The sequence below is a fragment of the Pezoporus wallicus genome, unplaced genomic scaffold (genome assembly GCF_028554395.1).
Source record: "Pezoporus wallicus isolate ANWC-B61680 ecotype Strahan unplaced genomic scaffold, APGP_CSIRO_Pwel_v1 contig_8047, whole genome shotgun sequence".
NCBI classification, from domain to species: Eukaryota; Metazoa; Chordata; class Aves; order Psittaciformes; family Psittacidae; genus Pezoporus; species Pezoporus wallicus.
In genome coordinates this window covers 3,438,045-3,451,934 of record NW_026639548.1, presented here as the reverse complement: position 1 = coordinate 3,451,934, position 13,890 = coordinate 3,438,045, and the positions used below count along the sequence as shown (strand labels likewise).

Here is a 13,890-nt window from a genome sequence, read left to right as displayed (position 1 = left end):
TAATCAGGTCAATCACATTTGGAAGCATAAGCTCTAAAGGCAACTAAACTTAGTTTTTAACTGAAAGGTTAGCTGAAAAGTAAATACTGTTGCCTTGCAAACCTGCAAAAGAAAAAATGGTTCCTTGATTTATGGCAGAGTTTTGTAACCAGCAGTCACACATCAGAACAAAAAGAAAAGAAAAGAATAATTTTTGACATATTCTTTTGCCTTTGTTGTTGCTGCTAAGATGATGTTACAATCTCCTGAAGAGCAGTACAATCAGTCATGAGAGCTGTGGAGACTGGCCTGCACTGAAAGACAAGCCTTTCTTTGCATTCAGCTATAGCTTTGTCCAGTTTGCAGCATGGGAACAAGTGTACATCCTTCTGTTCTTTGAGCACACTGCTTTCCTATAATGGCCTTCAGTTGTTAAAGCCTTTTAAAGGTCATTGAAATATGTAGAAGGGAGTGTAGACACTTCATCTCACATCACAGCTGGCTCTTTCTGTTCACTACCCTTGCAGGAAGTGTTGCTATTTTAATAACCGAATGGTACTATTTTAATGCTCTCCAGAGCATTTATCATGCAGTCATTGAGATTAATTCAGCTTGGGCACCAATTTCAGTGGGTGAAATTTTTAAGGATCATTTCAGCATAAACTGCTAGGCTAGAAGAGCAGGCAGCTGGTTTCTACACATTAGATTTGAGGTTTCCACTGTTGCAGACTGAGAGGGTAAAGAACTTGCTTTGGTCTTTAGGGAGCAGGGAAGCCTAAGGATGCGTCTATCAAAGCGTGGAGGCTCTTCTATACATTAATGGACAGAAATGCAAATAGGCAAGATCACACAGAGGCATCCTTGAAAGATATGGAATGGCCCTGGCCTCTCCCTTTGGAAGAAGCTGTTTGCCTGCATTCTCATGCAGAGATGCAGTCTGCAACTTCAAAGGCAAGAAGAGATGGTCTAAAAAGGAAGGCAAAGTAGTGACAGTGCAGATAAGGTAGAAAATGGAAATATGATGAAACCTGTGACTCCATAAATCTGGGTCACTGTCACACTGGGGAGAGAATCTTGATTCTTGTCCAGAGATGTTTCATGATAAAGAGCATATCCTGAAAATTCTGGGAATGAGGTGAATAAAAACAACATGACGAAATGACATCCTTGACATCAAAAAAATCAAATAAAAAATAACTGATGAAACATTTTTCCAGTTAAAATGAAGCTTTTTTAACAAAAGCGACATTTAGATGGGCAAAATAAAGAAAAACAGTCTTTTGGAAGAATTATAGTTCAGCTAACCCTTAATTAAAATTTAGATTCAGTTGTCCTTTAATAAAAGCAGCCATTATTGTAATTTGTTCTGTGGGAAAATCATTGTAAAGCAAATTAAACTGATTGCAGCATGACACAAAAGAGGACTGGAAAGAAAAATGTGGAATAATAAATAATAAAAATGAATGGGGAGGGAAAAAAAAAAGAGGAAAAAATGTAGCAGAGAGGCCCAAAAGATGGACTCTAAAAATTAACTGAGGAAGGAAAAAAAAGGGGAAAAAAGAAAGAAACCAGACTGATTTGGCAAGCAGATGTTAGAAGGAAGATTTATTTCACACACCAGAGAGTCTTCTGCATCTCTGTGGGATGGCTTTGCAAGTGGACCAGCTGCCCTAGAGTCAGCCATTTTTAAGTCGGTCTTCCAGCCTCCCTGAACATCTTCATTAGACAAATTATCTGTTCTAGTGCATTTCTGAGTCTCATACTTTTTCTCATAACTGGGCTTGACCTGTTCACTCCTGGGCTCTACAAAGGAAGGACCCAGGTCACCGAAATCCTCTTCGATGCTGGTTTGTCTGGTTAAGGTTTTCCTGCGAGCAAGCAGTGGCCTCATGCTTTTCCTGCACGAACAGTTAGCGGTCTCTGCACAACAGCTAGATGCAACGTTGGCAGAAACTGAATCACAAGTATATCTGAAATTAAAGCGAGATTCTTCTTCTTCACTTCCACAGTCTAGTCCACTGTCTGGGCTCCTCGATAAAGACCGGCTATATTTACATCCTTTGTCGTCTGCGGCAAAATCCTCCATGCCTGAAATTCTGTGCTTGGCTGGGTACCAGAAGTTGTGCTGCTGGTCTTGATTGTAGGGCCTAGGTGGTCTAGAGTCTCTAGCTATTGTGGGATTCTTTTTATAGGGCATACCTAAACCCTGCTTGTACAGCAGTTCAGAGTATTCACCATCCTCTTCAGCTACTTCTGGAATACTGAAAAGCTTTTTACTGTGATGTATCTGCTGTGAAAAGTCAGGCTGTTCCAAATAAGTGGCTTCAGTGGTCTTATCGCACTCCTTAAAATTATGTAATGTTAAAAACCAGACAGGGAACAAACAGTGTGTGACAAAAATAAAATGGGAGGGAAAAGGGAGAAGAAAAGAAAAATAAAGACAGAATTAGTTTTAGAGCAATGGCAAACATAAGACATGCAGCTTATTTAGTGAAAAGGATGTCATGCTTTGAATGAGAATCTGTGAAAAATAAAGACATGATTAAGAAGTTGCTGGATGTCAGATACAACATGAGAAGTCAGTACAAACAACTGAGTGATGCTCTTAACAAGAATAAACCCATGCATTTAAAACAAAGCAATAAAAGCCGCATACAGGTTTCAGCATGGTGAATGAGAATGGCATTAAAACACAGCACTAATGCTTAGTATGTTCCTTGCCCCATGCCAAATTGCAATGTGATTTTTCTTTGTAACCAGAACCCATATCTGAGAATTAAAATTCTGCTCTAGCAAGCTTTCTTGCTTTGCATCTGTTAAAGCATCCTATGAATAGGGAATATTAAATCTGCCAGAGGAGAGCTATTCTATTTACATCCTTTGTAAAACACCTGCACCATTTTCACAGCTTGGCTTCCACAGAAAGGACCCTGAGAGGCAGCCTGCACTGACAGCACTGCCATCAAACCTTCATAATCTCATACCTGCTTGATAAAACCAGTACTTGAAATCAGCCTATTAGCAGAAGCAAAAGTCTCTGTTTATACCACAAGTAGGTAAAAACTATCCCAGCCTGGCTAAAACAAGCATTCAGAACACAACAGGCACATTTTGTAATTTTTCTATTACATCTACACAAACATGGGCTGGTGTGACAAGAGAGGCCTATGCAGTGTCTTTGCTGGACTTTGAGATGAGCGAAAAATGATGCAGGAGGTGTCGGGTTTGACTGACATGGTTTATAGAGGCTACATGACGGAGATCACCCCTCCTTGTACTTTATTTACTCAATGCCCAGATGAGGTAGGTCTCTGGACACAACAGCACCCATAAATAGTGACAAGATCATCTTGGAGACTTCAGCAATACCTCTCTCTCTGAGCATATTAAACTTCACTGGGTTTTGGACATCTTCCTTTTTCAGGCACTAGGAACTTTCAAAGTTACTTTATATTTGTTTTATCTGTTTTCATTCCTTTTTAAAACATGCATCACCCTTGTGAAACTTTTGAGAAAAACTGCCATAAAAGTAGAAAAAAGTCAATAAATACGAACATGGTTAGTTTTGACTGGAGCTCAAACATCCCCCATTTCAGAATGCTAGATCAGGTGAGTGAGTTGAATTTTCCCTTGATCACCCATGTCAGCCTTTGTTTTGGGGAACCGCTGGACTGAATAATAACCTCCCAATAAAGCAAATATATACCTGCATGCAAAATGTTTTCTTGGGGCATCTATTAATTTGGGAGAGAATTCTCAATTACAGCTGCAAGGCATGGCTGGCATACTTTCAGATGCAAGAGGAACAGGAATCTGCTGACATCATGGAAAATTCAGCAAACACGGCTTCATTTCTTTTGTTAATTACTGCTATTGCAAAGGGAAACTGCATCTAGTGAAAAAGGGGAAATTACCAAGCACTTTGAGAGCAGAATCTGACCTGCATTTTCTATCAGAAATCATATCAGCATGGTGGGCCATATCCTCCAAATGAGACTCAGACATCCATGACTCCCTAGGCAGTATTCATACACTGAATTCCACTTCTGCAGAATGAGTCAACCAACCGTACCCTTCCCATACACTACTACATGAGAGAAGTCTGCCTGCAGACTTGAACAGGTCTGAAATGATTTACTACACCAATTAACAGTCTGAACCTTTCATTTAAATAGCAACATTGGCAATACTAATTTAAAACCAAGAAGTAAATATACTTTCTGAAGCACAAAGAACAAGAACAGTGTAGGGATAATTCACTTTTTCCCAGAGTAAGGGAACAGAAGAGGCATGCATTAAGATCTAATTTTCAACCTTTATATTAGCAGAGTAATAGATTATTTTTTCTTTTCAGAAGTACCTGTCTCATTCCAGATGACAGTATCAAAGAACTGAATGAAAACAGTTACAAGAATGGTCAAAATTCTTGTATGCAGGAGAAACTAGTATTGGATTTTAGTTAAGTAAGAGCATACAGGATGAAAAATCAACCCGAGTTTCCCTGTAGTTCAAGTCATGCAGCTTTCTACGAAAACACGATTTAGTGTAATTGCTAGACACATTAAAAGCAAACACAATTTACATGCATTAATATACTATGGGAAATATATATTCTGTATTAGGTAGGTTCAACATTCTAAGTATGCTTTAGTTGTTATGTTGAAGCTGTCTTTCAGGATGAACATTGCTGTGCAGTGTTAAAGCAATATTTCTGATAGGTGTTTCCTGTCTCTTGTGATTCCTCAGAGCACAAGAATCGCTAATAAAGCGTTTCTCAAACACAGCTGACCCAACTCTCTTTCTTACAAGCATGCTTTAAAGCCTGTGGAGGAGATGGGACTAGTACTAGAACAGAGACAAATTACTCAGACATTTAAAACCTAAGTTGTTCTTTTACTGTATGCATGGCTGTTTATATAAAACTCCCTGCTCAGAAACAGCTCACTGTCTGGGTAGCACATGTTGTAATATATTGTTGTGTGGACATGGGAAAGGTCCCCGAGTATAGAACAGAAATTGCAACTTCAACAATTACATATAGGAAAACAGTCAGTTAGTTAAAAGATCAGCTATCAAATAATGCAAAACCCAAAAGCAATTACATGTATTACTTTACATCATAAACAATGACATCATAAACAAGGTTCACCCCAGTTCTAGGACTACCAAACAGTGTGATTTCTAATGGTCTGAAAAATCCATAACTAACAGAAATGTTCAAAGAATCAAAGCATGGAGGTCCTCCCAAGGTTTCTCTACAGCCACACTTACTTACCTTAAGTGCATTGTGTGAAGTCACACTAACTCGTCGCCTTCCTCCATCCTCCAGCTGCATTTCTGAGTACAGCTCTTCTTCATCTTCTTCCATAATATCAGACAAGTCAGAACCTCTGCTGCTCTCTGTATGATACTCTTCACCATGGCAATAGTGAGGCTAATCGACAGGATGAAAGAGAAAAATCTTTACTGACTGTAAAGCTGAAAATCCTTGTTTAACACCAATGAGGACTAGAGCACATCCTAGGTTTGCATAGCAGACTAATAGCTACATATAAATTACAGCATGCAGCTTGCTGGTCTGTTCTAGTGGAAAGACCAGATTTCAATTTTTTTGCCCACTTAAGCTCCCAACTCAAGAAATCCAATCTTAATCCCATAGGTGATACAAAAAAGGATGTCTGCACTCACAGCACCCAACCTAGTTTTAGTCTTGATTGAATTCCTTGATTCTTAAATCATGAGGTCCTTCATGCATCAGTGCACTTGCTGACCAAACTGTAAAGGTCCTAAGATAATTCTCATATCACCTGCTCTTCACAGATGCTTGTTACATCACATTGTAATTTAAAAGTGATCAGCATTTAATTCTTGCAGGATGTTACTACCATTGTGTGATATAGCCAGCTAATGAAACTTGAAGCTTTCATTCTCTCAAACAGGAGTGGCCTCTGCAAACATCTAACAAATCAGATCATGAACAGAACTTAATATTTCTGAACTTTCAAATGGAGTCACCTGACTGTCAGATTGCAGAGGAATATTTGATCAGGTATTCTAGAAGCACTAGAATTCTAGAAATCACTGCATTCCTTCCTCCCCCAGTAGTAGTGAAGAAAAGACTTTAGATAGGGAATCAGCACATGGAATAGCAGTTCCTTCTGGAAGATACTGGCAGCACATGGCCATTATAATGAAATTAGCCAGCTAATAATTTCTTATGGAGAAGGCCATCATAGATGAGATTTCTCCAATTTTCTCCAATTATTTCTTGCCTAACAAACCCAGTGGTAGACTGAGCATTTTTCATAAATAATGCAAATGAGCAATTAAAATACAAGTAAGTGAAGCTATAAAATAAACGTCTAAGAATCAAGTTACACTTAACACACTGTAGCTGTTTGTCCAGTCATAATTTCAGCGCTATCTCTCAAAGTGCATTTTTTGACACAGTGTTTTAAAGCAATGAGGAATTCTTTCAGCCTTACATGAAAACTAAATTTGAAACCTAATCAGACCTGAGAATATTTGCAGCCACAAGAGATTTCACATTTAGCTTTGACGAAATTCCTAGTACATAACAGAGCTTAATCTTTTTAGGCTTCAAAGAACTTAATTTCATTGAGCCCTTGTTTCATGTGAGACACCTGAGACAGTAACACAACCAGGCTACTCACTTGCTTTCCAAGTTCTGACCCTTTCAGGAAATCATCAACTGAAGCCCCCCTTCTTTTGACATGAGGAGAATCATAGCCATCTTCCTCCTCATCTGAGTTGGCATACTGGACTACGTTACTCCTTTCACTAAAAACACTCCTCCTCTCCATCTAGAAAGCAACAAGAAAATTGTGAAGCAGACGGTTCCTGCAATCAGCGGAAGAAACGGCAAATATAAGACATTAGGACTCAAGAACCCACCATTTAAACACACTCATGGTTTAAAGCAATCTTGGTTTCCTGACTGTAACCCGAGTTTTCAAGAATTTTTTGCTGCTTGTATTATCCTTGCTCATAAACAATTATACACTTTTATGTGAGCATCAACTCAGCTGCCAGCTTTCTTCCCTGTACCACTTACGTCAAAGTTCTCAATATTCTACAGTCAGAGGCTGCTAACAAAGATGCTAATTTCCCCTTGACAAAGGTTTAGGAGACAGCCTAGTCACTACAACAGCATTTTGCTTCTTCTGCAGCAGCCTACTGCAAGGGAAGAACTTCTACTTTTGGGCACTAAACATGACAAATACCACTGGCACTATTTGACTTAATTTAGAGTGAATCCACCTGTAAAATTCTGTCCAGATCCCTGAATTAAACGTTTCAAGCATCACTAAAATTAACGTAATTAAACACGGTTCAGTGCATGTTATGTCAGCAATTTTCAAAACCAGAGGAAGTATTTTAATTCTCTTTCCCTATATAGTTTTTAAATCAACTTTCACCTCAGAATGCCAAACAAATTGCCTTTTCTCCCTCTATTACATTTATGCCAGGCTGCTTTATTTATAAACAAGAGCAAGAAATATACACATGCATATAGATGTATTCAGCAAACCTTACTGACCCAGAATTATTCAGCTGGGTTTAGCATACAAGCATGTCTCTGTCTGCTGGTTAGATTCCCTTATTAGACTTTTCTTTGTGAATTGTCATTTTGTGAACTGTCAAAAAGATTAGCTCTCACAGTAACTCTGCTCAGGACTTTCGTCTAGCTGTCTATTTAGGGACCCATTTTTACACTGCCCTTTATTGCTTTGGTCTCTTTCAAAGTACTTCTGAACTTGGCTGACTTTTCTCACATAAGCATAAGCCTCCCTTTTGAGTCCTGCAGGATCCAAGCACAAACTTTGATGATTACTACCCCCTGCCCAGAACTAAGGTTCTGCATTTTTGGAGACAACATTTCTAGTACTGTTATGGGCTTCCTATGCCAATCAAAAGCTGACCTTTATGGTTACAAGCATATTTGTGGAAGATGGCACAGAATTCTGGCACACTGCTTCTTCTCAAACTACAGATCTTTGGGGTTTAGGAATAATTAGCTGTTCCTTAAAGCATATGATGAAAAAATTCTTTGATGGAAAGTACCACAATGAATAAAGCCAGCCTAAACAAAAAAAGACTTTTTGAAAGAAAAAGTTTGCCTTTACCCTACTGCTTTCTGCAACTCGTTGTGCAGCTTCTCTTGCCATGGCTTTTGCAACAGTATTTGGGACAGGCGTGCCTTGAGGTTGAGGGAGTATTCGGTTGGGTGATGGAGACCTCCTCCCCTGGAGCGGGCTGTGAAAGTTGGGAGCAGGGGGCTCAAGCATGTGTCCATGAACAGGGGATGCCGAACGAGTCTGCTCCCATGACTCATCCATTTTCAAATGTGGACCTAAATGTTCTTCTTTGGTTTCTGGGGCTCCGGCACTTGCTAATGGCTTAGATTTGGGAGCAGTTCTGGGGTGAGGGGTTGGAGGCACCAGTAGATCAGATGGAATGGCAGCAACAGAAGAATCCACTGATTCCCCTTGTGCAGAGAGTGTTCGAACAGTAACTTCCTTGGCTTCCAAACTCCTTAGTCTCATTAGCTCCACCAATGTGTTCTCTGCTGTTGGAAAGATCACCTCTGCCACCTGAAGTAAACAAGCAACATATTAGCATGAAGATAACTAATTCCCTCCCCTCCAACCCCACTAAAATACAACCTTTCAAGTCTTAACATGGAGAGAATTACTGCCAACACAGAGTGGGCTGGCTGCAACAGCCCCCACCAGTTAGCACCAGTTATCTTTAACCCTTTCAATCCATTTGTCCAAAAGATGAAGTGATTATAGAAAGGAAGCTAATGAGCAAGATAGATACACAGAAACAAGAGTAGGTTCTACTGAAAGCTGAGAAAAACCTGCACACATCCAAGTGCTGTTGCATGCTTATTGTTGCCTTCACCTACCAGTTGAAATTCACGTAATGTGGATGGTCACTATAACGCTGAAAGAACTCACCCGTTGACCTTTTGCATAAACACCATAGCCTGTAACATTGGCCCCATGGGAGGTCCCTGTTGCTGTCAGAGTTGGTGGTTTCCAGGACACCAGTATGGTTGCTGGGGTGGACCCACCCCGTACAGTAACATCTTGAGGTGGAGCTGGAGGACCTATGAAAGACAAGAACAGTAACTATACAGATTCAAAAGCACTTACAGAAGCATAGGCTCAGTAAGTTATGGAGCCAGGAACTGGCCCTCAGCTTACAGCCATTAAGTAAGCTAAACTTCTTTACAAGATGGTCTGTACTTGGAACTTCCTGTGGACCTATTTTTTATCACTCCAGGCTGCATAACTGTTACTTACCCGTAATACAGAAGTTAACAGAAAAAGGACAGAGAGAAAGGCCCTGGAGTGGCACTGCTGGTGGAAAACTGCTGCAGCTGACAGCAAATGACTTTTTGGTATAAATCTCTGCACTGAATGAACCCTACATACTCAGGAATCACTTTCAAAAGTCTCTGCACTATGTGTGACTCCAAGTAATGATTTATAGGCCAGAAGCACATTGATGTTAAGGCGCCATGTGAACTGCAAGCCAGAACTTTAACTTTTTCAACGAGCAGCACACTGGTTTAAAGGATGACTGGATTCAATGTGTTTGCACTGAAGAAAAAAAAAAAGACACCTACTAACCTTTTAAGGAATTTGTAACATATTAGTGTTGAAATACATCCTTACTTAAAAGACGTTATTACCCCACCAAAAATAGCTCTACTTTGGACAGAAAGTCAAAGTAAAAATATCGTAGAAATTATTAAGTCATTAGTTTCCAGGCATCTTGTTGTATTAAACAGTCAAATCTTGAGAAGTGTTTCATGCTAAAACTTCAGAAGCAGGGTTCAGCTGTAAGCATTTCTGTGTAACAGCCAGAAGAATGCAAACCTTGGTTGCTGTGAGTTTGCTCATTTATTGCTTTAGCATACTTCAGCAACTAGAGGGAGATACAGCATGGGAAGTGTTTGGCCTGAAAAAACATCACTGGAAAGGCCTTCCTTTCCCAAATAACAAAGTCAACATAGCTAATAAGTTCAAGCCACCATGTAGGCAGTATCTCCTGACTGCCACACAACACAAGTTTAAAACACGCTCCCCTCCAAGCAGATTCTGTAATAGCACTACACTTATCTCACTGAAATGATTGTAGACAAAAGAGCGAATGCCTGAGTTGAGAACATTTTTACTGGAACTATAAATCAACAACATCAAAAGCAGTAGACATACAAGCTTAACTCCCTCTCTATTCAACCAGCATCACTCTCTTGCATGTCTCCTTACACGTAAGTCACGCAAGCTAAGGAAGAGACCAGAACTAATTCCTGTCCCTTTGCTAGAATCAAATCCCAGCAGGGAGTCAATTAAGCCATAGCACGGTACATGCTGTTGAAATTTCACTTGCCAGGAGTCACTTGTATTTGACTATCCCTGCTTCAGAGACATTCAGTGCTCTGAAAGTCCGAATATATACTTTCTACTTGCCCTTGATTAGATGACCTTGGTGAGATGGATCTATAAGGAGAGATGATCAAATTTTTCAGGTACACCCCCAAAATTGTGAGATTATCCTTTAAATGCATTACATTATTTCTGCTCTAGTTTTCAACATTACTTCACTGTTCTCAAATACTGGGAAACGACTGTTAACACTTATCAACATTCCTAATGCGAAAGCACTTTCCAAAACACAGCCGATTTGCTATCTTTACAAATTCAAATTGTACAATGTGATTGCAACTTCACAATCAAAATGCATTTACATCCCCTAAATGACTGTTGCTTCTCTAAGATGTCTGTGTTCATTTTCAGTAAAAAGTGCTTTAAGACACACAAACAACACGCAAATAATGTGTCACAATAACTGTATTTTTCCTAGTGTTGTTCATGCCAATGAAAATAAATTACTACCAGAAATACTATAACTGGACAAATTAAATACAAATGGAGATTACCCTGATAAAACAGTGTGTAATCTGTGATGATGGTAAGCATGGCTTTCCCTAGTGATCTCCCCAAAATGTTCCAGTCAGAACAAAGAAGAGAGTAATGCAGGACAGAATTAGTTTTAGATACCATAAAGCAAACTATTAATCCCCAGTCTGGTCATGAAAGTGACAGGCGTTCCAACATAAAGCTAAATGTTAAATTATTTAGTATTTTCAAAGAAACACAACAAGCATTTTCGGGCAGGGAGGAAAATATCAAACCTGCTGGCAACGTAGAAAATTCCACAAAGGCCTCCTTTTTTTCTCGCTGTTCCAGGGGAAGCTGCCAGGGCATCTGATGGGGCTTTGCCATGACCTTCACCTTGTAGGCCATATTGGGCTTCAAATTAAAAAAATGATACTTGTAGCTAGCAGCCTTGACAATGTCAAATTCTTCTTCATTAAGAAAGATCACATGACTGTAATTACTATTTGTAGGGAGCCAGGAGAGCTCAGCAGAAATCTGGGTTATGTTGTCCACTTTAAGATTAGAGGGGGCCACTATGACATCCTTCCCAACTAACAAAGTGCACTGCAGTTCATCTGAGTTACCCTTGTTTGTGATGCTCTGAATTGATATTCTGTATGTACAAGTAGAAATATTAAGCTTTTCTATAAGAGCTTTCGTTCTGCTTCCCAAGGCTATGTTCATCCGTATTTCTTTGTCAACCAGAACATTGTAGCTGCTAATGGTTCCCCATCCGGGTGGCACTACCGGTGGCTCCCAGCCCACAATGACACTTTTGGCTAGTTGTTTAATAAGGGTGATTTTTCTAGGATAAGGCACAATGTCTTCTCCAATTTCATCAATGTTCACATCCAGAGTCCCTGCGCCATTGCTGATTACACTAGAGTCTACATGACTTGGTGGACTTATCTCCAAGAGATCTCCTTCCAAAACAGGACCCGAATGGCTGATAAAATTCTGATCTTGTTCACTGCTTAATGTGCTTGATAATCGGGTCTCATTGTCTTGAACAAAATCCACAAAGTTTGAAGGGACTAGTCCTCTTTGTCCGTCTAGAAGTTCCCCTGGTAAGAAAGAACAATGCCATTAAAAAGGAGCATATCTTTTGCATGTCAATGTCTTGCAAGAGACAAGATAAGGAAGAAGATATAAGTGAAAACTGCATATAAACAGCAGTCACAGTTTCAGAATATAAAGGCTCAGTGAGGCAAAACCCAGAAATGCCAGTAAGCTTTCTTGTCGACTTAAAGCTTGCCAGTAGGAAAAGCTGACAATATAAAATATCTTATAATTAGCTTTGCCTGCAAGGAGCGGCTTTGCTGGTGAAGAAACTCTGTTAACTGACACAATGATGACGGAATAATTTTAGCAACTTATTTGGTAGTAGATGAAGGAAGGAATCAGGAGTGTGTTTGACAGATGAGCTGCTTTCAATCTGCATGAATTAGCATGAATTCACAGATTAAAAAAAAAGTACCTTCGTAAAAGCCATCTTCATCCATATCTCCATACACATAAAGGTACTTTCCTGCCGTAAGGGGGAGCTCTGCTTCTGGATTTTCATTTGGTCCATCAAAAGGGTTATAACTGCAATGGAATACAGATGGAAAATGTGTGTTCACTTACAACCCCCACACAACTGCATATTAATCAGAAAAAGGTGTACAGTTCTAGGCCTGCACAGGATGGTAATTCCTCAGCTCAATCTTTTTGCTTCCCTTCTGAAACATACATTCTGAGCTCAGTCTAGGTCAGTTTGTTGTGAACTGCAACTGTACCACCAGCAGGCTGCCATGAAACGTGACCTATTTGCTGAAGTGCTCCACACTTAAAACCACGTCCTTTTCTATATAATTTGCTCACACATTTCTCAGCTGGGACTCTTGGAATACACTGGCCATAGTATTTTCTTTTTTTAAAGTGAATTAAAGCAAACTCTGTTGTGGAGGTCTTTTTCTATACCCATATTCCGTTTATCAGACAGTCTTTTATACAAGTTTAACTTCAACAGAGACAAGTTTAACAGAGACAAAACCAGGGAGTTTACACCTAAAACAAGGTACTCATAGACAAAAACTTCTTACAAAGTATTTAAATCCATACCCATCCTTTAAGAAATTGTTAAGTCACAGAAAATTTTATTATCACAGTACTTCAGATCTGAAATTTTAATGGGCAAAATAAAGATAAGAAGAACTTTCAAATCTTTCTTGCCCTGATGAAAAAGCAATTTGTAAGAACAGATTGAGACATCCTCCATGAAGTAGGAAGTATACCTCATCTCATTTAGACCTTGAAGGGTAGAAATACAGGAGTGGCTAAAAGAGGCATGTCATGCTAAACTTTCTCTGACAATAAAAGCACATGGAAATGGCACTACTGTGCAGCCACTGCAAACAGGAAAGGGGTCTGCCATCCATAACATTGGTTCCTGGTAATAATTAGGTGCATGAATGAAAGTGAAGCAAAACCAAACATTGAATATTACAAACATGTATTATAGAAGTAATGAGCTAGGGGGGTTACCTATATCGGGCAATGCAAAGATGGACTTTCCCAGAGTATCTCTGCTTTGAGGTATTGGAATTCTGGTCATTATCCATCTGTAAAGACAACAAAAAAAATACAACGGTGTTTCAAAAAGCACTGTTTTCCTGATGGGTGACAGAAATCACACAGCAAACATGCAACATTTAAGAATAAATAAATTCAATTCTAACATGGTTAATTTTACTTGGAAGAGCTTAGGCTACAGAGGAACTGCAAGTCAGATTCTAACAGGACAAAGACCTATTCCTTGATATCTTGCTAGAGTGTCAGACCACCTGCCTAAGAATGGATGGTGGTTTTCCTCAAAAGCTTGCTAAATAGGTCAGTGGAAATGGCTGAAGGAGATGTGATGCTGACCACACCATTCCCTTTCATGCTGCCTAAT

At 39.5% G+C, this 13,890-nt stretch overlaps 1 protein-coding gene across 10 annotated transcripts in view; it reads right to left on the bottom strand.

Moving 5' to 3' along the window:
* RIMBP2 (RIMS binding protein 2) overlaps positions 1–13,890 on the bottom strand; it is a 136,395-nt gene that overhangs the window by 14,479 nt on the left and 108,026 nt on the right. For 6 of the 10 annotated variants that reach the window (XM_057414914.1, XM_057414913.1, XM_057414915.1 and 3 more), the window contains 8 exons: positions 13,482–13,558; positions 12,433–12,542; positions 11,210–12,019; positions 8,964–9,115; positions 8,127–8,594; positions 6,654–6,803; positions 5,255–5,413; positions 1,598–2,323 (listed from right to left, as the gene is read on the bottom strand). In XM_057414914.1, coding sequence (XP_057270897.1) covers positions 1,598–2,323; positions 5,255–5,413; positions 6,654–6,803; positions 8,127–8,594; positions 8,964–9,115; positions 11,210–12,019; positions 12,433–12,542; positions 13,482–13,558 — 2,652 coding nt within the window. The remainder of the gene's footprint in view (positions 1–1,597; positions 2,324–5,254; positions 5,414–6,653; positions 6,804–8,126; positions 8,595–8,963; positions 9,116–11,209; positions 12,020–12,432; positions 12,543–13,481; positions 13,559–13,890) is intronic. The other 4 variants (XR_008972850.1, XM_057414919.1, XM_057414917.1 and 1 more) reach the window with 1 other exon arrangement.